This window comes from Larus michahellis, chromosome 5 (genome assembly GCF_964199755.1).
Source record: "Larus michahellis chromosome 5, bLarMic1.1, whole genome shotgun sequence".
In the NCBI taxonomy this organism is placed as follows: domain Eukaryota; kingdom Metazoa; phylum Chordata; class Aves; order Charadriiformes; family Laridae; genus Larus; species Larus michahellis.
Genome location: NC_133900.1, coordinates 45,177,986 through 45,204,055, shown reverse-complemented (window position 1 = coordinate 45,204,055; position 26,070 = coordinate 45,177,986). Strand labels below are relative to the sequence as shown.

Here is a 26,070-nt window from a genome sequence, read left to right as displayed (position 1 = left end):
ATAAGGGACTCGTATTAACACAGTGTGGAAGATTACTGCTAGTTTAAGAGTTTCATGTGGTTATTGAAGGCCTGGAATGTCTTAGAACAGATAATAAAAATCAATCACAGCAAAGAAATGCCTAACTTGTTGGCTTAAACTTCTTCACTGGACTAAGGCACATGCAAAATTTCTACAGAAGCCTAAAATTCAGTTCAAGTTGGAAAAGATGAAGGGCCTAACTAGCTGAAGAGCATATCTGATAAACTTTACATATGAGGGAAAATAATGACAAGAACTCTGCAGTGTAAAACAGATACAACTTCTTATCTGCTACATAAAATTTCAAGAGTCTACCTAATATTAAACTGTAACAGCTCTTCCAAGGTCACTGCTTATAGACTGGCTGCCAAATACAGTCCTTTCTTTGTCTAGTCTTAAAAAGCAGAACAGTCATTTTCCCTTCTCAATTACTAGCAGCTTGTGTTCTCATTGTTCATAACTCTACCACCGTGTACATTCCCTTTCCTATAATACAATGAAAAGTGCTTGGTGGTTTGTTTTCTTTAAGCAAGAGAGAGAGAGAACACCATACTATGCATGCTAACCTGACCTAGTTAAGCCAGTCTTTTTTTTTTTAATATCTAAAAGTCTATACAATTTCATCTTTCCAAATTACTCTTTTTCTACCTGGTTTGAAATAGTGTCTGACTTTAACGGCCTGATAATTTTATATTCAAAGGAGTATGACAGTTATTTCTGTTGTGAAGCTCAGAAAATTCCAAAACTGTAGTTAGTGAAATGGTGACTCTAGGTAACTAGGTATTTTGGGTATTATGAAATACATAACATTATGAACAACTTCTTGTAAGGCCAAAACTTAGTTTTACAATAGCCTTATTTTCAATGACCCCTTAAAATGGCCCATTTAGTCCATAGAACAGCTCCTATGTAAATAGGAGGTCTGTACAGCAGCTTGCTTTCAAGATTTCATCACAGTAATTACAGACTAAGGCCGCAATCCCAGAAACCCTCCATGCCCAAATAACTTCACACATCTGAGTGCTCCCATTGTTCTCAACAGGCATGTTGTTAACCATCACTTAGATGCATCTGTCTTTGCAGAAAAGGGCTGTAAGTCCATTGTTCTAGAAATACCACAAGGTACACGGGTGACACACCTTTAAAGCATACTGAAAATGAAGAAAGGTACCTTAACCCTCCCTCCACATCTTATCTTTTCCCTTTTAGGGAGAGAGAAGAAACATATTCCAAGATAAAGTATCTAAAAATATAAAAACAAGTCAGAGGTTAGATAAATCGGATACACCCAGGGCAAGGCGTTTTGAGGTGACAGAACAAGGCCAATGAAAAGAAGGAGAGTATCACAGAGGTATGACGGCCTGCTTACTGAAGGCTGGAGGGAGGACTTTAATTCTGAAGCACCATTCCACCATTTCATATTAAAAAGCAAGCTAGATTTAAGGAAGACAGCCACACACCTTGTACATATAAACCAAACACATTCTCTCAATTTCTTCAATTACTTGATTTATTTTGGTGATAGACTATGTAATTTCATCGCACCAGCTAAAGAAAATTAAAATCATATCTTTTATGAAATTCCAAATGTAAGACGGGGGATGCTGAATGATTTCATTAAAGTAACACGAGATGCCAAAAATGCGTCTGATAATTACAAATGCTAGTGTGACTGATGGCAAAAGATTCTGGTGACTCTTAACTGTCATTTTCTTTCCTATTATTATTCAAAACTAAATCTTCTCCTTCAGCAGAGCTAGAAGATAACGTTCTCTTGAAAAAAGCTACATAATAGAGCACTCCTCAAAACAGCTACCATCTCCAACTATTCTGAAAATAATTTAACTCGTATGCACCCTCAGTTGAAGGCTGGGCACAAAAGCATCCATTTACAACAGGGTGCCCAAAGAATATACAAAATGTCTCAAAACCTACTGTGTCCCATTCCTACTGTCCTTCCATACCTTTTCTTTCCAGCTTTATTCCCCTGCCCTTTTTCCGATTTCTTCCTTCATTTACTCTTTTCTCAATCCATGTGGCCAAACTAAGCCCAAATCTAATCCATCTACCAGCTTGACTTCTCGTAGTTAACTCGTCTCCATTTACTAATCTTGTAGCCCCTTCAGTCTGACTTTGTTCATTCTGCATAAAATCATTCAACTTTCTCATCTGGGTCACACAGAGCCAGCAGTGGGGACTCTAAAGACAATAAAAGGACAAAGACCCTTCTCCCAGTTCTGGTACCCAGACATAGTCCCAGATGAAACAACTCAAAGATGTAATCACAGACCAAGAAAAAAAGAGAGGAAAAAAGTTCAGTTACACATAGCTTCAAATTAATACACAGGAAAAAAAGGAAAAAAAAATTAAAATCTTAAATTACAGAATCCCAAACTTCATTCATTCATCAGCAGTATATAAGACTCTGTGCTTGATCACAGTGGCATTAGCAAAAAGCTCCTAGCTGTGTATCAAGCTATCTACAGAAGACTCCATTAAGCTGTTTCCATTGCCACCTCATCAAAAGCCACAATGAGGCAGACACACAATGACAGGAAAAATTTTAGATCAAATAATGTAAAAGCAGAAGAAAAATCTATAACATATGCTGTTGAGTAGTTCAAGGCAGATGGGGTTTAAACAAGAGTCAAAAAAATACAAAAGAACGTGCTTCGCGATAATACACAATAAGATTTTTTTTTTCTATTTGCAATACAGAAAAAATACCCCAGCTTCCTAATCACAGGTTTTTTTTGCTGATCGTTTGTTTCCCACAAATTAGTTATTTAAATTTGCTCACAATCATTTCACCCAGAAGAGAACACTTTATATTCCAGGATCTAGCCTAATAAGCTTACTTTTTCACTGGCCAACCACAGGTTCTTGAATTATTCTCCTACGGTATTGTATAACTTCCAGTGGTGCTTTTACTCACTGTCCAGACACGGAAGATGGTAATTGAAGTCAGACCCAACCAGCAAACAGAATGCAGCAGAACAGGTCATATAGCCGCAAGCATGTTGTGTAATCAATTCTGAGACTGACTTCCCCCCCGGGTAGCTCAGCCTTCACTTTGAATCAGTGAAACACAACTAAACACACCCTACTGCCATGCCAAACTTTTGAGCAGGAGAAGAAAGAAATAAACAGAAAAAAGGGGAAATAATGAAATCATGATGCAACATTAACACCTAAGACCAAAAACAAACAGGAAAAACCCAAGTATTTGGTCCCAAAGACTGCTTTGACATCTTGGCCCAAAACGCTGAAGGCAAGACTCTTCAGTTTTCCTTTCACTTCTTTCTGGGGTTGTCCATGACACTCTTCCTGATCTAGGAACCAACGATGCTGGAAGAAAATCCTTGATATCAACTGACTACGTATAGCTATCAGCTGTGAGAGGTGGAGTTTTTCCTTTGTTTTCTTTCTCTCCCTTTTCTTTTAATTGGTCAGCTTTACACTGACATTTAAAATATCTACTTTTACTATATTATCATGCAAGGAGAACGTGGAAAGAAAAGCAGGCTATTTTCTGCAAACAAGTTGCTTTCTCTGATTCTCTAAGAGACTCTTAACTACTTTCTATCTTTTTTTCTGTTCTTTATTTTAACAGGGTAGGCTTTTACTAAGAAAGAAAGTCCTGCTGCATTTTTACCTTTGCATACGTGTTCTTTCCTCACACTCCAATCTGCTAACACTGTAGTTATAACTCATCAACAAGAAGATTTGGCATCCGTAGTAGGAAGTGATCCTGACTTACTTAGCAGCTTTTCTAAAGTTCACTTCTCCCTTTTCCAGGACTAGCCAAAATTCTGCTACTGAGATCATTCTGTTTTTCCTCTTACCTAAATGCATATAAGGAAATAGGTTTTATTTGCTAGATTGCCCTTATTCTGTTTATTTTTGGCTGCTATTTCCAACTTACTGTTCAAAGTATGTGCACGGGATAAAATTACAGCATTAACATATATTCCTCCCTAGATATGCTGTATATATTAAGCTTACTTTCTATCTTCACGAATACTACATCTTCTCCATACATACACAAGCTGTGTGACCATAGGGCCAACAGTAATTTTGTACGTTGTTAATAGATAATACTGTATTATGCCAGACATATTTGAATTCCACGAAACTATTAGCTCAATACTTAGTAGTGGTCAGAATGAGACTTGCTACTCTATTTCCATGACGTGTTCATCTTTCAAATGCTGTATGAAGTTCTGATCCCTCCTCTGAAGTTACAGATATTAGAAAAGGCTCAGGAAGGGGCACTAAAAAGGATCCAAAGCATGGGATAGTTGCAAGGTCCAACTAAGAAAACCAGAAGTCTTTAACCTGGAAAAGAGATAACTGAGGTGGAAGAGCAGTAAGTAGCAATGGAAATAAAATTTTCACCATCTGTTCCAATAAAAGAGCTCTTAAGATAGTTATTGTTTTAGGGGATCAAGATCGCCACAAACAACAAGGGCAAGGACAACAAGAAATTTTTGTTAGTAAGTATACATTGTATACAGGTATAGCAAAACATAAGCTATCAACAGTTTGGTATCTCACACTGGTGATTTATAAATATACCTCCTCACTGATTTGCTGTAATTAAAATCACTGATCTGATGCAGTTCTTTTATGGTGGGAAATCTGGGATTTTAATCCGTTGAGTCTTTCCTCTCTCCTCTTAGAAATGGGAGAGGGACTACCACCTCTCACAGTGACAGTACCATGCTATATATGTGCTAATCTGTGTTTGTTTCTACATGCATACGGCCTTATCAGAGTATGTGTACTTGTGCATTTAGCAAGACAGTCAAGTCATCCTAGTTTCAGGTCACCCTGTCCTAGTTTCATATCAAACCTTTTTGTAGCAACAGCAGTTTCATTTCAATAAGAACCCCCTTTAATCTCTATGTATCAGCAGAAAGAACCCCTTAAAATCCCTATTTATCAGCAGAAAGATTTTTCACAGCTGCAAATAGTAACAACAACAACAACAAAAGAGCGTAAGCATTTATGCTGTACAAGGATGAATGACAAGGAAGTCCATGTGTCAGTTTGTGCTAACACATAGGCCAGAGTTAGCCTAGGCAAGACTCTGGCAGTTATAGCTGTTCTCAGCAGTACTTATACCTGCGTTTAGGTTCAAATAAAGAAAAGAAGGTGGTTCTTGACATAAAATGTAGCTAAACTGTTAGAGCTTGCCAAAGGATGGTATGGGTGCTAAAGAATTGCTTCAGGAAAAAGTCAGTGGAAGAAAAATCCAGTGATAAGGACTAAAACTGCCGTACAAGTACTCAGATGAACTATCACTTACCCACCCTGTTCTTACTCTTCCTTAAACACTGACTTTTGACCCCTGTCAGGATGCTGAGCAAGGTGGATTTGTGGTTTGACGCAGTACAGCTGTTCCTGTGTTTCAGGGACGTCACGATTAACGTCTTCTAGAATAAAACTTCTGTCTAATCCAAGCAGATTAAAAGCTTTCACTTTAAAATGTATTTATTAGCTGGTATGCAAGAATATTCTCAAAGGTAGAAAGCAGGAGTGCAGCCTGACATCAATTTGGTTAAAATCATATCTGCCTCCTTTGGCTGAATTGAGAGAACAAATCAAAGGTAAAATTAATAAATGAAATATTATTAAAGCTGTAGTGAAAGCTGTTTATTTAGTACTAAAGACTTCACAGTCATATTAGACTTAATTATTTTATTGTATGCTTCAGACTCTTCTTTCTACATACCTACGTATATGCCATCACATTTCCTCTGCTTTCATTCCTTCATCTTACACTAGTCATACAGCGTGCCTGGAGAAGGACATACTTATGGTAACGCTACACCAGGCTGTCAAGTCAGTAATAACAGCCTCAGCAGCAGCTGGTAACAAAGCCAGGGTGCTTTAAGCACGTCAGCAGAGCTGCAGAAGGAAACCAACAAGATTATATAATATCAGAAAGATGGAAAGAACGAATTACTAGTATTATGATTCATCATCTTCCAGAGTATCAGTCTGGAAATGCATATGCTTGTGTGTTTTGGAAGATGAAACCCAATTTTCTAAATACAACTTTGGCAGGAAAGATTGGTGAGACCATTCGAGGACTGTTGGTAAGGTTAAGTTCTAAAACCAACACAATTCTCATATCCTATAAACAAGTCTTCAAAGAACTGACCATGGCATTTGTAAGAAATTGAAACGGTCAGTATTTGTTTTTAAACATTTAAGAGAACAAGACACTAATTGGTTACTGGAACTCTACATACACACTGCCATAATTACTGTCTCTCAGAAAGACTAATGGCACACCAATCCAGACTAACACTGTACCACCATTACAGGCAAAATTTTCACTTTGCACAATAATTATGTTAAAAAAATAGATCAGAGTTCAGGAAAATCACTATCACAATATACAGGTAAGATGCAAAAGACATTTCAAAGACATGCAACTTACTCATTCAATAGTGACATCCAATAACTAAGATAAAACATTTTTTCCTTTAATCTAAGAATCTTCCAGTCAATTTTTTTTGTTTTCTGACAGGAATTTTGAAATCCTTGAAGGAAGAACTTTGTTAATTAGCCCAGATGTCCATGTAAACATAGTGTATAACAATCTGTGTCCCAGATAGATGGACAAAAAATTAGCTTCACGCATTGATAATAAAAAAAGTAAAAGAAAACATGGTTCTGTATTGTCAGATATCCTGTGTTCAGCTGCGTTAGTAGTATGGAGCACAGGCAAGATGTCTGCAGCTCTAGCTACAATCCAAGAGAAAAAAGGTAAATGATAACCAGTTACTGGCAATTTAGCTGTTTAAAAGAAACTAGCTGTGTCTCATGCTTGCCCTTGTGATCAAAGCAAGTCACGTTATTGCATGCTTCAATTTGTACGGCATCATTTGAGAGCAAATATACTCCTTAAGAAGAACAATGAGCCCTTTAATGCAAATATTGCTAACTTGGAAGATAGGCTGTATGTAACTTAGGAAAGAGATATGTCAAACTGTCATAATGACTGTTCAGTCAAGTCAGTTTTATAGCACATAGATAGAAAACACAAACAATGCCAACGATGCAAAATTACTTTGAAGATCCTTCTTCATATCAGCTGTGGACAGGACAAATCTGTTAATGAAATTTCCACACATAAAGAATATAACAGGAACTTAAGCTCTTTATGCAGGAAATAAGTTCTTTTCTTTGTATTCTTTCTTTTCTTTATAAACTGTGGTAACTAAAATTGAAACAAGCATACATGTGAAAGGGCATTCATGTGTTGTTGGGAAAGGTAACTGTCTAGATCTTGCTTGAACAATTAGCCTCTGATGTGGTATGAATTTCTTGATTGTATAGAACCACCTGCACTTACTGAAAATTACATTCTGTTCCTCAAATAATGCCATATTATTAGTTCTCTACATCATTTTTTAATGTCGGTATTTAGGGTGTTGAAAATGGAGTGTTTTGGTCTCTCACTTTAGGCAAAGGACTCCAATTCATGGGTAAGGGCAGAGAGCTGCAGTGTTTGCACCATGACCTGTTGGCATATTCTTTTTTTTTCAGTGGCGCTGCTATCACTGCAAGGAGATAGTAGCGGCTGTAGCATCAGCTTTTGAATTGCCAGTTTACAGGTTGTCATATTAAGGTTAACTATTGCCAATTTTATGCTAACACCATATGCCAGACTGTAAACTGTCTCCACACTGAAGTCACAATATAAGCAACTAAGCTCCTTCACAACTGAAGCAGGAATCTGAAAAGAACACCAAGCTCATTCAGGACTCAGACTCCCACAGACAGATCAAAGTACCTTGAGATGTAAACATCAGTGAGATCATTTGTTTGCAAACCATTTTTACTGCAAATAAGATTTAATCATCTGATTTCAGTCAGTGCCTTGAAAAATCTGCAGTCTGACAACGTTACAAAAATCCAACTCCTGCTGAGCTTGCCCTACACTTAAATAAAAAAAATAGTGAAAAATGATGCAGTTAGCTTATATAAACGTCCCTCAATTCTGTAAAATTACATAATATTACATACTTTATGTAAATACAGTAAAATTATGAGACCTCTCAGTTTTACCTTGCTAGTTGGCCAACCCTGAGTCATAAAAGGAAAAAGTCTGAACTTTTGAAGAGACTTGTTACACTCTTTAAGCCCAGCCAGTAGCCAAGAATTGTGTTTCTCAAACTTTAGAGACAGGCAAGGCAAGCCAATGCCGAGAGAAAAAGAATGGATTAGACATTTCATCTTCTCATTCACATTCCGCCAGTTAAAATATTAATCTGATAATATATGTCAATTCTGGAGATTTGACTTCTGTTTAGAAAGAATTCTTTTTTTCCCCTGTTAAAGTGATAGGAAACAAGGAACTATCCCAGCGCAACAATTTTTAAAAAACTAAATAGTATAGATCTCCTCCTATACAATTTAAACCAGTAAGTATTAGCTCATATGACTTAACTATTAAAGAACGGATAGCTTCTCAATGGTAAGTATAACGTGATTAAACTGACGTAACAAGAAGCAGGGCAAACAGTCTAAAAATAAAACATAGATAAGTCATGATGAAAATGATCTCCACAGATTGCATACACGAAAGTACATTGCACATACAAGCATTGGTAAGACATCCTCCCTACAAAGGGGCAGATACTTCTGTTATCAGTATAATGTCATCATACTTCTTATTAGATGGCAGTTCAACAAGGAAAAACACTAATTTCAGTACTACAAAGAGATTAATTTTGATAAGGTACAAAAGCAAGTTTTGACCAAAGCTGACAGGCAGTATTCCTTCTAGGGAGGGCTTTTGGTGCAAGCCACCCAAGCCTCCACATGCACAGCAATTTAATTATTTACCATGTTAAAACACACCACACTCCAAGAATTTACAGTTTCATGATACGTACTTGTTCTCCATAATGCTGCGACTAAAAGTCTGAAATTTATGCAATGGAAACAGCGACTGGAGAACATAAAAGACGCATGATATACTCTAATAATAATTATCATATAAATACTACACATATATATTTATATATGTATTTCGTATATAATACTACATATTCACAGTTTCTGTATTCTTCTCAGATGACACAGTGAAGGACAGGTAACATAAATGCTTTCAGAAGTCGTTAAGAGAAACAAGATTATTGTACAGCATTGTTTTTAACATAATGGTGAATCCCCCACATGGAACTACACAAAAACATTCAAATTGCAAATCAGAGGTGACACTAAAAAGGCAAATCTCTTTCAACTAAACATTAAAGATACCTAAAAGTTTAGGTGATAAGACTTTCTGAAGATGGGTTCTAGTTAACATTCACTTGTGTAGTCTCATAAAATATAAAAAATTTTCCCACATAAGACAAGTAGCATATATCATTAGTATTCTTTCCCAACACCATCTAATTTCCATACGCTTTCAACAGAAGGCATATTCACCATTGAATAACAGCCTCAATGGCTTTGTAAGCCTCCGTTAAGTGCTTAAGTATGAGCGGTAACGTGAATGGCAGTACTGTGCAGGCTTTATAGAATTGCTGTCCTGACAGCCAAGGGACTTATCAAGCCTACTGAAATGAGCACACTTCTTCCATTGACTTAGTGCCCTCTAAATGAGGGGGAAAGACTACAATTACTTTAGAAATTCCATATTGTTAGCTTTTTATCTGCATAATGTATGTGCAGTTTATGGTTCAATTTTCATTAGCCAAAAAAAAAAAAAGATAATTTTCTGAATCCTTCATTTTCTATTCATTGCATGGTCTTGTTTTTTTTAAATCTGTAATTCTATGTTTTATTACATAAACTGTAAAATTATGATGAACACACTATTGTCTATGTCAGCGTATCCAGACTGGATAAGTTCATGTCTGTGCTCATTTGTACTCCAAACTTACAGTCTGCAGCTACGCAGCTTTCAATTTAACTACATTATTTCCGCAATCATTTTAGATACAGATACGTTATTGCCATTTTGTTCGTGTTGCTAAGAAACCAGGCTCATAAATCCTTCCAGTCCTACAGACTTAAAACGCAAACTATATGTTTAAACAGGGCTCCTGATTTTGGCAGGGTTCACCAGCTAAAGCACAGAGCTAGACCTAATGCCTCTGCATTCATATCATGCTCTGGAGGGCCTGCAGTGTTGAGAAGCATGGGATCTGCCAGTTACCGGGATGGTCTTGCCCTTCCTCAAAAGGTGGGACAGATTCTGTACGGTGAATTGGTCTGTACTTAGACTCAACAGAACAAAAATACATTAAGAGACAGTTAAAGGATAAGAGTATTTAAATAATAATAACTAAAACAAATCAAGAAAACAAACAGTTGATGCTAGAGGACTACAAAAAGGGCAAGTGCAGTCCAGCAAGAAAGTGCTCGCTTGGTCTTCTCAATGAGATTTGCTGAATTAAAAACACACAAGAAAAACCACCGTAGAAGTTTGGAGAGCTAAGGAATGGGAAATAATGATGTTCACCTCTTGCGTCTAAGTTTACTTAAAACTTTTTTGGAAGAATGTTCTTACCACCTTGAAAAGAAAATTTACACCACATTCTGATCTACTGTTAAGATATTTACTATGATTTACTGTACAAGAAAATATTTTCCATGTGTAGACACACATAAATCACCGTTCACTTAAATAAAATAATAGTGCTTATTACTATTGCTGCCTCTTACTGACTAACCAGAATTGTGGCAAGCAGATAGACCATTAGGAAAATAATTTAACTCCAGGAAAGAAAATACATTAATATTTATGTTCTAATGCACATCCTAATACTTCAGCATTGCAATGACATAGGGGCTGCTGGCACGTGCAGTAATTAGCATTGCTTTTGACAGGGCACACAAAACAACCACTTCACTGTTTGGACTCAATTTACAGATCTAATTTTACAAGAAGTAAGGGACAGAACACTGGCTCAGAGACTATTTTACTGCAAACTTATTTCTCCTTAAAGGTTGAAGTGATGGAGAGGATTTATATAAACAATAATCAGAGTAGCTTCAGACTTTCAGTAAAGGTTGCAAATATTACGTTAGACAAGCAAGACACTCACTTTATTCAAAGTGACAGATATTCAGAAGAAAATATTACACATGGAAGCCAGTTCCTCACTTAATAATTTCCTAACTATCAAGTGCTTGACTTCATCATTCTGGTGTTCTCTAAGTAATTTGGCAGGAGTTTTTATGTAGATTGAAGGTGTCCTGGCTCTTAATACCTATATTGGTATACAAGTAAATTCCTGCACATTCAAGACATATCTAATTACACAGAGGGAATACAGATGAGGAGGATGCTTAAAATAATACATCACAACTATCTAGTACAATGCCAACATCCAATTGCTAGGTCTGGCAAAGGGAAAATGCATGAAGGAAGAGACTGCAGGGACAGAAGACAACTGAATGTTAATGGGGGAGAAAAGGATTACAAAAAAAGAAAACTCAAGAGGCCGAGTTTGATTTTAAACAAACTAAGAGGAAGTGACAAGAGCATATATTTAACTAAGTTTACTATCTTAAACAGAAATTACTTTCTTTCACTCCTTCTGTTCCCCTCTTTGACCATGCTGAGAGAATGTTAACGCTTTCACCCCATTAACTGCTTTGTTAATAAAAAAATATTAAAAAAAAAAAAAAAAAAGAGAGAGGAAGAGCTTCCCAGTTCTTTCTTCTTTGTATCACTTCACTGCTCACGTAAAGTTTTCTTTGCAACTTTTCACCTAGTCAAAAGTTCAACTCATACAGTGTTTTTGCTTCCAACAACTCTACTTATAAGCTTTTTGCCTCTTCTTGTTGTGGTTTAACCCCAGCTGGCAACTGGAACCACATAGCTGTTTGCGTACACCACACACCCCTTTTCCCCTGCAAGAAGGGTAGGAAGAAGAGGGGAAAAAAAGGAGGGGAAAGGGAGAAAAAACCTTATGGGTTGAGATAAAAACAGCTTAATAAAAACAATAACAGAAAAGGAAAAATACTGATAATAATAATGACACGGGTCACCCTCACCACCCAGTGAATCAGCCCTGTCCCAAGCAGCGCTCGTGGATTTCCACCCCCCGGCTAACCCCCGTTTATATACTGAGCATGATATCTATGGTATGGAATATTTCATCATCCATTCCATCATTCTGTCTATGCTTCTATGGGAACCTGAAAATAGTCCTTAAATAGTGTAAACATCACTTAGCAACAACTAAAACCAACAGGTATTACTGACACAGCAATCACTATACAGATCTGAAGCTGAATCAAGCAGAATAGATTTATCTCTAGAAGTAACAATTAAATGAGACTGTTAATTTCTGTCCTAAAGAAATACTGAAGACAGTGAGACTTCCAAAATCCTGCTGCAGGTAGCTGCAGCATGGACATCCTTCCCCTACTTGACAGTAGGTTTGTCATTTGCCAGAAGTAAATTAATTATCTGCCTGGTATCAGAAGTCATCCCATACAATGTAACTATTAGGGAAGCACACAGAAAAACATTCAGCCACTTTCAGGTTTAAAGCATCCCTCTGAAGGACAGGTTAACTAAAGAGAAACATTAATTATTTATGAAAAAGGGTTGCTTTTGTTTATTAAAAAAACAAAGCAAAACAAAACCCCTCAAAAATACAACCCAGAGAAATTTTTCAGCTGAAATTAACATTAACTTACCAATCGAAGCATCACCATCCAAGAGATTGTCATCTTCAGAGGTCTGAAAGTCCATAATTACACCTGCTCCATCTAAAAGCTCCTCATCGCTGCTTGCACTAGTTATGCTGTTGTAACTGTTTCGATAGTAGCCTCTATGAAACAGCTGCTCAGACTCCATTTAGCTGCTTTATAACCTATATAAAGAAAATTAGTTATTTTCTATTTGAATACGCACAAAAGACTGAGAAGTTTATACAAATAAAACAAGTGCATTTCATGCTTTGGGGAAGAAATATTAAGGTCACAATACTACAAAACATAGCAGTAATACAGAACATTTTATATAGAGAAAAGTTTATACAAATCTTTCATGATTTTTAACTGGATGATGCTTCCTCATCCCCTTCCTTGGTCTCTCATTAGTTCAATGTTATCATGAAAGTATTTCACTTCCAGTACAGGTGGTTGGAATGTGCATGCCCCATGCGTACAAATGTGCACTGCACCATGGAGCTGGTGCAAAATCCAGCCAATGTTAAGGTTAAAAAAATCAGTTCCTTTAGTGGTACTATCTTGTACTATACTATGTCTGCTTGGAATGAAACGGATGGTAGGCTGAAGTTGTAGTCCCCTGAAGTACAACCATCCACATTCTTTTGCACTGAAGAGCAAAAACATAAAAGTGGAAAACAGGTCAAAATCTTCGTGTCCACATATAGCTTTCAAAACTCTTACCTATATGCCTTTTGTTTGGTTGTTGCTCTGTTTTTAAACACAAGGAGGTGTCAGCAACACATGTTTTTGCACGTTCGGTATAACACTAACACATTAGGTTTCACAGACTCAGGTTGAGTCCTCCTTTGCCTTGTAGAGTTAAATCCACAGAAATAACTTCATCATTGGGGTGGGAGGGAGGGCAAGATGTGATCACATCTTGATTCCATGCTCTTCTTTATCCAAAAAAAGTCTTGTGTTTGTCATTTCTCAAAGATCATCACTCCTTATTAACATACAACAGCCCAACATACGTTTTTTCAGTAATAAGAAACGTCTCATTCCCTCCAAGCAAAGAAGATGCCCCCGTCAATCCGCCTCCAAATCTCTTCCTTACACCCTTTTTCCTCTGCTTATGTGCAAATTCTGTAACCATCCACTGTAATTGCTACAAAGCTGTATGTGCTGTAAACATCCAGCCAGCTGGCAGCAATAAAAACCGATAACAGGACTTCCAATTCCGATCCTTCTCCTCTACCCAGCTGTTGAGCCTTGAGAAGCACGCCAGACTGGTTAGCCAATATCAAGAATTACTAGTGGAAGTCAGACAGACAGCTTTCTCATGTTGGCAAATGGCTTAGCCTTCTAAGTAAGTTACCTAGAAGGAGTGAAAACCAAAACAAGGTTTGCTGGGTAGCTGCAGGTGGAACTCTCAGCACTGTGCAGCTGGGTGATAACACAAGATAAAATTCTGTGCAGATAGATATGAATCACATCACGTGGGGGGGTGTTGCAGAACCCATCCCAACTTACCTTATAAAGCAATGGGCTCCGACTCAACTACTACCATTCCCAAATGTAATAATAAAGTTACAAGAAAGAGCTCAGCATGCACTAGCAGTTCCCAAATTAATCTGATAGAAGAATTATCAGTTGAGAGAACTTCATTAAACCCCTGTATAAATCCACAGCTTGTCCGCACCTTAAATGCTTTACATAGTGCCTAAAGTTCAAAATTATTGTAGAAGAGCTGAAATAGGTTACAAAAGGGCACTATAACGATGGAGTACAAAACAGCTTTCCGTCTACAGGGCAACGAAATCGATCATGACTCTTCAGTCTGGAAAAGATGTAATGTAGAAGATGACACAACAGATGTCAGCAAAATCACAAGCGGCATCAAGAAAGTGAAGAGCATCCACTGTTTTCCAGTAGCCCCTACAAGTCATAATGAAAGAAGTGACATGACAAGCAGAGAAAAAAGGGCTGATTCTTCACACAGGATGTAGGGAAGTGGTGGAATTCTTTGCCACTTTGCAGAAATATGCAATGGTTCATAAAGCAGTCTGGCAAATTCACAGAAGAAAAAAAATAACAAAACATCAAAAGCTACTAAAGATGACACCTCTGATGGAAATGCTGAAGGCTAGGAGAGCCTTCTGGAGACGTGCATATGCTATTCTGTTCTTATACTCTTCCCTAGAGATCTGCTATTGGGCAAGACAGATCCCTTTGGCTTTACTTATTCCCTTTTCCTTAAGAAATTATTTATAATATTTACAATTTAAAATGTACTCTCTCTTCTAATAAATTTCTTCCACTCATCTTTTAGTGAAAATTATTCTTGATCTCTACCATTTTACAGCCACTAAGAAAAGCTTCTTAACGGACAGCCAAAAAAATTTCATACTGCTATATTATGAAGCATATCCTATTTGAAAATACAGTTGCTTATATCTGGAAACAATGGAAGCATCTCCATTTTCCCCTAAATAGCTCAGATCACAATTTATAATTTATTCAGAAGCTATATTTGAAACTGTTCAACAGATATTAACTTTTCCCACACAGTAATTTTTGGCATTCCCAATAATACAGTACCCATACAAAAAGCATGCCCAAAAAGAAGTCAGATCACAAATAGACTTAACTATTTAATTATTATGCTCACAGAAACTCCTGTTAGTATCACTCTGCCAGTATAATCATAAATGGATGCCACGCCGCACAGCTGAAATGAGACATTGGGACTTCCTAGAAGTGTTTCCACTCACTGCATCATTTGTCACCTTCCTCCACCTGCTCCATGCACCAAAAACTATATTCTAAACTCTTGTCTACCAACTGGCCTCCTACTTGAATGAAATCTTTGTTACTTTTACATTTACCTGATTTTTCCTATATTCTGATGAGGTCTGCAAGGAGACAGAAAAAACTCTCCTGCCTTGTCCATAAAAGTAACATTAAAAGATGAAAAGCACAAGACACAAACCCCTCCCTGTAGCACACTGTAAGTTTTAGTCTATTGTGTTCTCTTCCTGTTGCATATCTGACCTTTTTTAATAGTTAATTTTTTTCACTTAAAGTAGTAATCTTTATTACAAAGGAGAAAACAATTAGCAAGCAAGAGAAAGACCTCCGTTCAGTTAGCAATCACAAAGACTTGTTTGTAAATGTATCAAAACAACAGAGAGGTAGCAAATCTAGACCCCAAAAGCACTACCAATTCTGTGTAAAACCCAGGTCTCCAAACTCAAAATTCAAACTGCTCCAAGAAGCCCTAAATATCTTTCTGTTAGTGTGCAAGTGAGAGCATCTCTCTTGTAAACCACAGGCAGAAACACAACTAGCAAAAGCAATTACTTGAACTCAGAAGGAATTGGTTCTATAGCACTACCAGAAGCAGACTAAGGAGGCATGAGTAGTGAATTCTGTTATTAACACTTTGTTGTCATGTTTGATGCATACTGAAGGCACAGCTAAAGCCTGCTCAGTATTTTAGTTATTGTACTAAGTTTGGAAGCCACATAGAGATTTTTCATCTAATAAAGACATTTTCCTGTAAGAGCCTCAGCAGAAATATTTATTACAGCATAAAGGTGGAACATTGTAAATGTGTCTTTTTAAAAAAAAAAAAAGAAAAAGACAATTTTCTTTAGATTAAATTCCACAGCTTCAGTTAATCTTATAACAAACCTGCCACTCAGAATAAGAGAAATAACTCTCCCTTTGGATGTCTTTTTAATCACTTCAGAGAAATGTCAGAGTAGTGGATTACAGATATTAAGTCTTTCAATAATTAAGAAAATGCTTTCAGTCTGGTCTACAATGGAAAGGAAAGTTTCATCAATCAGTCAGTAACCAACAAACAAAACCAACAGACTCTCCAGAGCCAGACCAAGTGTACTGCGAAGACTCCCTGCATCATCTCTGCACAAACGTGATTCCACATGCCAACTCCTCTGGCACACACATGCCTACAGTTACACGATAAGCATGATGCTACAGGCCTTCTCTTCTTGTTTTGAAAACTGCATGTCCCCTACTGCAGAAGTACTGCTTTTGGCAGAACTCTCCAACAATCAAGCAAAAGCCATAACACTAAAATGATTCATTTTGAGGACCCTAACAAAGATTCTTAAGAACTGTATGTTAATTCTCCATGTCCCCAGAGAGTCAACTACCCCGGCTGCTTTCATATCTGACACTGTGCTAGATACTGCTGTGTAGCACCAATGCAGGAAACTACAATAAGCTTCACACTTCTTGAGAGCATATCAGTCACTAATTTGTCCACCACTACCTGCAATTAATGGGGGGGGAAGGAGACAACGGATGGACGACACGACACACCAGCTTAGGTCAACATATAGCAAATTTCCTTGTGTGCCTGTAAGAAAAGGGTTTGCTTAACAAATTAGGATACAAAGTTCGGGATGCACTATCTTGAGCCATGTTAAACATTTAAGACAACTTAAAAGTGTATGCTCATATGACCTTAAAATACCGCTAGCAGGTAAGAGATCTGCCTCGTTTCATTGAAGGAAATACAGTGATGTGGACCCAGAGAGCAGACTCCTCCTCTGAAACAGATTCTTGGGAACAGCAGTAATAAAGAAAAGGAAGAGCCAGAAAATGTTTTTCTATGGTTACAACAGCCAGAAGAGAATCAGTGTTGTGCCTAACCCAGTGTGGTGCAGATTATCTTTGTGGATACTGGAAGAGTGCATTCATACAAGAGAGCCTGCACAAATGCTCATGGAATTGTGAAGAGAGAACTAACCAGCCAACTTGCCATTTTATAATGTCAGATAACCTTCCAGAGATTCCCTGCCCTAGCCAAATAGGCACTAAAACACAAGTGGGGAAAGATGGAAGTTACTTGAGAGGAATTGCGAATGGGGAAAAACACTGCTGGCTGAATGTTAGCCAAACCCATTATCCTGAAAAAGCAAACAAAAATCCTACACGAGATTCCCAACAACCACTAGTCACAGTAAATATTTAAGTAATAAACCTTTTATTTTCCAACCTAGACTACTGGAAAAATCCAAGAGACATTACAAAGGATTAATGAGAGGCATCATCATTTTGATCCAGAGCCCAGTCCAGATACCTCAGAAAGCAGGCTCAAAAATGCTTCAGATTATCTTTGGAAAAAAAAAAAAAAAAAAAAAAAAAACACAACCAACAAAAAACCCAGAAATAGTGAAGTAATGCGCTGTAAGAATAAAAAAAGAAAATCTAAGCGATATTCAGGGAGCTGTTGAAACAAGGAAGGAATTTGACTCAACTCACATACCCAAGTCTTCTATAAAGCAAAAAAGGTGCAACTAACCCGTCATGCTGCCATTACTAAGGTATTTCCAGGATGTTCTGACCAATCAAAATTCTTTTAAAAAGCAGGTTAACAGAGAAGCCTCTGGCACTAAAAAAATTAAACAACAACAACCAAAAAAACCCACACCAGCAAAAAACCCAAATAAAACCAAAGAACAGGCAGCTAAAGCAGGATGTCTTACCTGTTATGACTAGGGAGAGGGAAAAAAGTAATAAACATAGAAGTAGATCAAAGTGGGAGAGATTAATTAAATACAGTGCAGGCAGGAACTACATCGGTAAAGGAGAACAGCACAAAACCAGTTACATTGATACTAGAAAAAGCATATAAGGCTGTTGCAGTTTTCTGCACATTTACTACCTCAGGCACTTTTCTGCTCTCAAACACTAGGCATCCTGCTTATCCTTCAAGCTCTACAAATAAAAGGTCAAGCAGAGAAACGAGTCAGCTGAGGGAACCACTTCCAGTGCAAAGAAGCGTCTCTGGAGAAGACAAAGTAGGATAGTAAGAAGTCAGATACACAGGACATTTGTTGTCAGGCGATCTGAGTAATCTGTAAATCTCTATGTGCTCTGTTGTCCCATAAAAACACATAAAACCACTTTTCTGTATCTCAAAGGAGTGGCAGGAAACAAAGGCATCTTAAGTTTGTTATTTCCCTGGGAGGGGGGTGGAGTGAAAACTTAAAAGTACTCTTCCAGTTTGCAGGTTACATACCTGCTTTAAGTAGTTGAAAGGAAATAAAAAAACCCCAAACCAAAAAACTAACCAACAAAACCCCAGAAACTTGTTAACAGAAGAGTTCTTTCCCAAACTAAGAATCTTAATTAACGCAAAAATCAGTGTAAAATTCAAATTTTCTGTTCAGTACTAACAACTAATGGCTAAAAGGCAGTCATTTGTCCCCTAACTCACAGAAACCTTCCTGCAAACCCTACACAAGGACTGCACCCAGTGAGAAATGCTATGGAGACATAAAACAAAACCAGAAGAAATTAATAATGCAATCTTTACACATAAGAATGTGTTCTACAGTAGAGGAAATGCAGTAATAGCAATAGAAGAGTCATTAGCTGAAAATTTTTGAAAAGATTTTAGGATTTTAAAGGTTTTTATCACTTTCAACGTTCTTACCAGTTATTTGTTATAAAATAGTCAGGAATCCTATATGCATCATCTTATTAAAAAAAAGTATACAACTGCTATACACTTTAAGAACTGGTAAATAATATGACAGACACATTCCCCACACCCGCACTTAAAATAAAATTTTAACATACATCCCATATATGGCAATATATTTCAGAAGAACTGCCCAAAAGATGGACGCAGTCAAGAACAGCTTTGAATGCTTAATTCCAAACCTCCCATATTACGTTAATTTAAAATAGTGCAGTTCATCTTTTTAATCTTCTAAGTAAGCCCACCCTTCAGAAAGAAATTTTGGGCTCAGAAATGATAAGACTTTTACAACCGTTCTAAAACAAAAGCCATGTTGGGGCCACTCTTTCATCCTCAATCTCAAAATTACATTCCCATTTTCATAGAATCATACAATGATTAAGAGTTGGAAGGGACCTTAAACATCACCTAGTTCCAACCCCCCTGCCATGGGGCAGGGACACCTCCCACTAGACCAGGTTGCTCAAAGCCCCACCCAGACTGACCTTGAACGCTTCCAGGGATGGGGCATCCACAGCTTCTCTGGGCAACCTGTTCCAGTGCCTCACCACCCTCACAGGAAAGAATTTCTTCCTAATATCTAATCTAAATCTACCCCCTTTCAGTTTAAAACCGTAACTCCTTGTCCTATCGCTACACTCCCTGATAAAGCGTCCCTCCCCATCTTTCCTGTAGGCCCCTTTAGGTACTGAAAGGCTGCTATAAGGTCTCCCTGGAGCCTTCTCTTCTCCAGGCTGAACAGCCCCAACTCTCTCAGCCTGTCCTCATGGCAGTGGTGCTCCAGCCCTCTGATCATCTTCATGACCCTTCTCTGGACTTACTCCAACAGATCCATCTTCTTCTTACCTTGGAGACCCCAGAGCTGGATGCAGTACTCCAGGTGGGATCTCACCAGAGTGGTCCAGAGGAGAGGAATCATTTCCCCCTACCTGCTGGCTACACTTCTTTTGAATTTCTGTGATTTTCATCACAGACCCAGCATATCTAGCCTCCATTTATTTATTTTGCCTGTCATGTGAAGATAGTTAAGCAAGATGAGAACATCACTCATCTTCCAAACTTCAGCTTTGGAAGAGGGGTGAATGAATTCTGAGGAATTTCTCAATGTGATTTTTAGATCACTAGCAGACTATTTATTCATAAAAAGGCTCAAAAAAACTTACACTTCAAATAAAATACAGAAGGGAAGATGAGCAAAATAGCAGCTTTCCTGAACTTTCTCAAGTAAGGTTGGACCACAAAAATTCTTAAGGCTACTCAAGAACCCAAACTGTTAAAAATTAGGGAATGCATACGCTAACCTTACAAAAATAAATACACAAAAGATCACTCTCTGTAGCATCCAAAAAAACCCATCTGAAACCAACTTAACTGATCTCAGGTACAGGGCTGCTCCTATTGCAGTCATTTAGTGAGAAAAGATCTTGGTCAATTTTTAGGTCATATTTAGAAAAATAAAGTCACGAATGAGCACTGACAGTTAACTGAAGCTATTTGAGGTGGGTTTTTTAAAATAATCTATTTATGTATTTTATTCTCTTGGAATAGAAAATAAAAAGTCAGTTTCCAAAAAATACACATAGGTAAAGCTAAGTCTAGTTCCATTCACAGCTACTTACAAAATAAAATCAATGTTCATGGAGGAAAGAGACACGTACTCAAATATTCTTTAAACGAGAAAGTAAGCAAGGACAAGAACAGAAACACACAGACAAAACTACAGGAAAAGATAATACTTGTAAAGCACAAAGACAATCTTAGATTTAGAAATGTAACAAGAAAACAGTATTCATATCTATTTTCTAGATTATACTGAACCTTACCACTCTTAGTTATAAAAGCTTAATATAACATAACAACAGCCTAAAAAGTGTTTTTTTCATTTTTACGATACATACCAATACAGCATATCACCACTATATCCGATCTTCATAAAAACTGAATCAATAATAAATACTCATTTTTTATAGCACTTCTAAATCTTCTTAGCTTTAAAACAAAACCCCAACCTAAAAACTGCCAGCCTAATTACAGGATGAATACTGAACTCATGCTTCCAGTCATATGATTCCAAACATTAAGGGCATTGACTTCAGTTTGTATAAAGTATTCAAAACGACTTCATCTCCACTCCCTAAAATGTCTTAACCAGTAAGGCTACAGCTACCCATAGTTGTGACAGCTGAAGACTTATACCACCTGGCAAGATGCTAGCCATTCACCAAATTACTAATGTGAATACTTTTTAATTGCTTTCAACCAAAACTGTCTGGATTAGCTGAAAATTCAGATTTAAACTTACTAAACTTTAAACTTACTTACATTTATTGATACATTAGAAAAAAACCTCTGCTATCAGAACTGAAGGGTGGTCTCCCACACAGGCACAGTAATAAGCAGCTACATGAGTGGTTAGGTCCTTAAGGGGTATTTCATTAACAATTTAAAAAGAAAGCTAAGAACATAATCCCTTAGCACGAATCTGAACTAAATATAAAAGCAAACACAAATCAAAAGCTTAAGCTTCACAAGCAAGTACTGATCCTTAGCCAATTCATGGTAAACAACTGTGTCCGTGGCTGCCACTCTGGAGCGAGCCTAAAATACATGTAAGATAAAGTATTAGTTTCTAAACTAATGGGTCAGTACTTATAGCTGCAAATATTCTGTCCAGAAAAGAAAAGACGGAGAGCCCCCTTAGCAAAACAATCTCTGGTGTTTCTTCTGTGACCGTATTCAGATGAGAGGAACACTGAAATTCATTAAGACATGAATGGTCATTTACCATGAAAGGTAAAACCCATACCCCTCATTTGAAGGGCTGGAACTATGACTTCAGGTTTTGTAGGTTTGTTATTTTTGTCTGTTGAGTCTTTGGCCACAATGCTCATTTTCTGCTTGATGAAAAGACACAGCAATAGCATGCAAACTTCTCTTTATAGTTTTTAAAGGATTTTGCTCCTTTTTAATGTGGACTTGGGTTGCAGTCATCTTAGGGTTACACAAATAACGGAGTAGAGCTTTTACACACCACCAGAATGACCAGAAGTCTTGTTATTCATACTACTTTTCTTTATCTTTTCAGAGAAATGCACTGAACAGTCCTTAGCCACGTGAACAGATTCATAAGCTCAGGGTCACACCCGAGTTGGGTATCTTTCAGATAATTTAATTCAAGTTCAATACATTTGTATCTGAAAGATCTAAAAATACTCAAGGAATGAAAAAGAAACTTTAACATAAAGGAAATAAGAAAGCATCACAGAAAAGAGGCTCTGCAAGCCGAGACAAAGAGCGTACGAGAGCACAGACTCCAGCAGAAAGAGAAGCACATGAGAAGTACTCATTCTCAACACGCAAAATTAGCACTGAGGATCGCCAAATTAGAATCTGAAAAAGCACCACTATCCGCAGTAACTGTAAGCATCTTCTTGATAACAGCAGCTACCACAGATTTTTACAGTCCTTGTACAGAATTCCAGTTTCTTTATAAACACACCAAAGCCCCTAAGATCAACAAAAAAAATCCTACAGAGCTCTCCAAAATACAGCACAGGCATATGACCACTGCTTATAAAGTCACATGGGGACCCCACGTGGTTCCTGTTTACTTACTCTCCTTACTACTGATTTTCAGACTTCAAAGTAGTGAAGAAAATACCAGCTCATGAGGAACCCATTTGCTGTCCTCTGGTTAGAAATGACAACTCTTTGGTCACCAAAAAATGAAAAAGGCTGCGGCTCTTCTTGGTATGCATAACAAACAGATAAGTTGACAGATGCACTATGTAGAGCTATTCAAACTTCAAGGCTAGGAGCCCTGTCAATAGGCTTGCTCTTTTTCTTCCTCTGGAAGTAAGGTAAGAAAGGAGTGAAGTGATCTGGATCTGGCTCATAGCTGACCTTCTTGGCTGTACTAGACAGAAGCCACCTCATTTTTGTAAGTACAGCATATCCAACCATTACTGATTGCCATTCTGGTCTTCTTCAAAGCATGAAATAAATAAATAAATCTGTTAAGAGAGACCTGTAAACCTCTGATGTTAATAAATAAGATTGTTAATGGCTTGTTTCTAGTTTTTAATAAAAACATACATGCCGACCAAAGGAGATTTAAAACCAAAACAAAACAACAAAAAAAACCAACCAAAAAACCCACAGAAGGCAGTGAAGACCTTGATGCACAATAATCACCAAAAGTGAAGTTTTGGTGGGAAAAGTAAATCAAAGTGTGTTAGGAGTTCTGAATGCACAACAAGTTCTCCTCACTTGAATATTCCTTTCTCCAGCTGTAAAACTTAGTTGGGTGGTTGGCAAGTACAACTTCTAAACTTAGGTGTACTTTGACAGGGTCTACAAATGATAAGACAAGTTTCTAGCAGGAGAGTCTGGAGGCAAATTATTACTTTTAAATAGTGGTATCAAGTTGAAAGCAAGAATCAAGGTGGATATTTTATGAGGAAAAAAAGAAAGGGGCTTCGTGGGAGATTTTTAATTTTTAGAATTACAGAAAAAAAGATTCACTAATACTTTACTAAAAGGCTTCCAGTTAACAGAGATAACACAAGGTCAGTTATCTTAGATGTGTTATGTAACCACAGAGATGAGATCAGTTCACTGGGTTCATAGATCAAATTTATTAAAAATAATCCACCCTCTACCTACCTAAAAAACCCAAAGGCTTTTTAAATTTTTTTAGAGAGGAATAAACATTCAGATTTTTGTGACTCAGCACAAAACAGAAGAAAGCTGGTAAGTCTGTAACACTGATAATCATTTTAAGTGTTTATTCATTCTTTTAGTGTTCCACACTTTTTTTCTGCAAGTTTTCTGCAAGACAAGCAGCAAAAAGACAAATAATAATTAAAAAAACTTTCAGTTTTCTTTCCTAGAGATACACCCTTTGGAAATTTGTAGATTCACTTTGCAGAATCAGAAAATGAGCGTGTTTGCAAGCGCATGGAGAACTACTTTTTTTTTTTCCCAACACATATACAAGAGACAAATTAATAACAGAAACCTCAGGGGAAAAGCTGCGTTAGATCAAGAACTGCAGATAACACATCAAAACCCAACAAATCTGGCAGAGAACACTAATTTGGAGATAAGAGTGGAAGGAATTCAAACACAACCTTATCTTTCAGGAAAACGAGTACTTGAATTTTAACTGGCAGGATGTCAAAATATTAAGTCACCTCAGTAGCTCGATCTGTAATTTAAGCACATTACTGAAGTAAAATTACATTTTTACTATTTCAATTAGAAAATGTTTCTTCATTATACTGTACTGCAGTATGAACACACAAAATGCACATTTGAGTACTTCTCTTTCATGAATGTCTTAATCAAAATATACCAAAAATAAGGGGGAAAAAAACGTAACAGCAAAGGTTATTTTTATCAAAGGGTCTGTACTTTAGGACTGAACTTAATTTTTTCGTTTGCTGTTCCTCCTTACCCTCACAAAATAAGCAGAGTCTACTCCCATAACTAGAAAGCCTAAGCAAAATGCTTAACAAACAAAAAAGCTGAATGTCTAGAAAGTTCAAGAGGAATTAACTGACTAGACTCTCTGTAAGTCATTAAAAATAACCACTGTGAAGTTATAAATTCTCTTCTTCCCATTCATTTTCAGGAGTACATATTCAAGATTACTTACTACATAATACAAACAAATAAGGACAGTCCAGATGTAAACAGATTTACAACTATTTTAACACCTTCGTCTAGAATCCTTTCTATTATGCAGGAAGCCCAGGAACTACTTTGTCAACTCAACTCACTTCTCTACGATAGTGACAGGCATTATCAGCTCATTAAACGTAACCACCATCTCGACTTTTTATGTTGATTATTCAGTTTGTATCTTTTTAAAGCAGAGCACACCTCCCAGCAAACATTATTTTAGATTTTTACAACCCTTTTATTGGTATCAATTTAAATGAGTGTGGTTTTGTCTAAAAGTTATTCTCTCAGATGATTTTGGAAAGGCTTCCAAATTTCAAAACCAAGCTTCAAGTTAAACAGCTACAAAAATTTGTAATTGTCAACATTTTAATATTCTGAGCATCTTCAGTTTCCGAAGCCTGGCGTATAAACAAGCACAAAGTGTTATGTAGCAGAGCCTGGAGACGCATACCACGTTTGTGAGCACAGAACCCGTGTTTCCGTGGCACGGGTTATGGCATAAGGGAAAGACTGACACAGGGAACACAGAACTGGGAATTTGCAGGTATAAAGTTGAACTCTTAGTTTGGGGAGAACAAGCAGGGAGGGCGTATAAGCAGTTTCATGCGCATGATCACTGCTGCTGCTGACCGCCTTCAGAGATTACTGGGTTACTGCTGCTGCCAAGGAGATGCCAAAGCAAGAAGTTTAGGAACACGCAACCTAGAGTCTGAGAATTAGGAAGTAAACTCTCAGACAACTCAAAATTGCACAAATCTTTTCAATAGCAGAGCTTCTATTCCACTTTTGTATTACGACCAAGTTAAAAATATCCCTACTGCCAAATTATTTTAAGAATTTACCCTGAAAACTTGATCTGCACAGTAACATCTATCCACACGCATATGAAGTCACTTAAATGAGGGGAGGGAAAAAAAATTTTAACGTTCTTAGAACGACTTTTGGCAATGGCTGTGAACTTGGAACAGTTGTCCCAGCTTTAGTGCTTACATTCAAAGAATGCAGCTCTGCTATTCAAATACCAAGGTACAACACACCTGCACAGAGCTCCCAAAGCAAAGTGTGGGGGGGAAAGTCAAAGTGTATATTCAGTGAATGAGAGAACATGTACTACACAGCTAGACCCAGCTGTTCATAAGAACAACCAGCGCACGGGGGGTTCTCACTTGCCGGTTACC

The 26,070-nt window shown here is 37.3% G+C and overlaps 1 protein-coding gene across 2 annotated transcripts in view; it reads right to left on the bottom strand.

The window, feature by feature from the left end:
* Positions 1-26,070, bottom strand: part of CLCN3 (chloride voltage-gated channel 3) — a 72,755-nt gene that overhangs the window by 44,552 nt on the left and 2,133 nt on the right. For both annotated transcript variants that reach the window (XM_074586984.1, XM_074586983.1), the window contains exon 2: positions 12,706-12,881. In XM_074586984.1, the coding sequence (XP_074443085.1) occupies positions 12,706-12,865 (160 nt within the window). In that variant the 5' untranslated portion in view covers positions 12,866-12,881. The remainder of the gene's footprint in view (positions 1-12,705; positions 12,882-26,070) is intronic.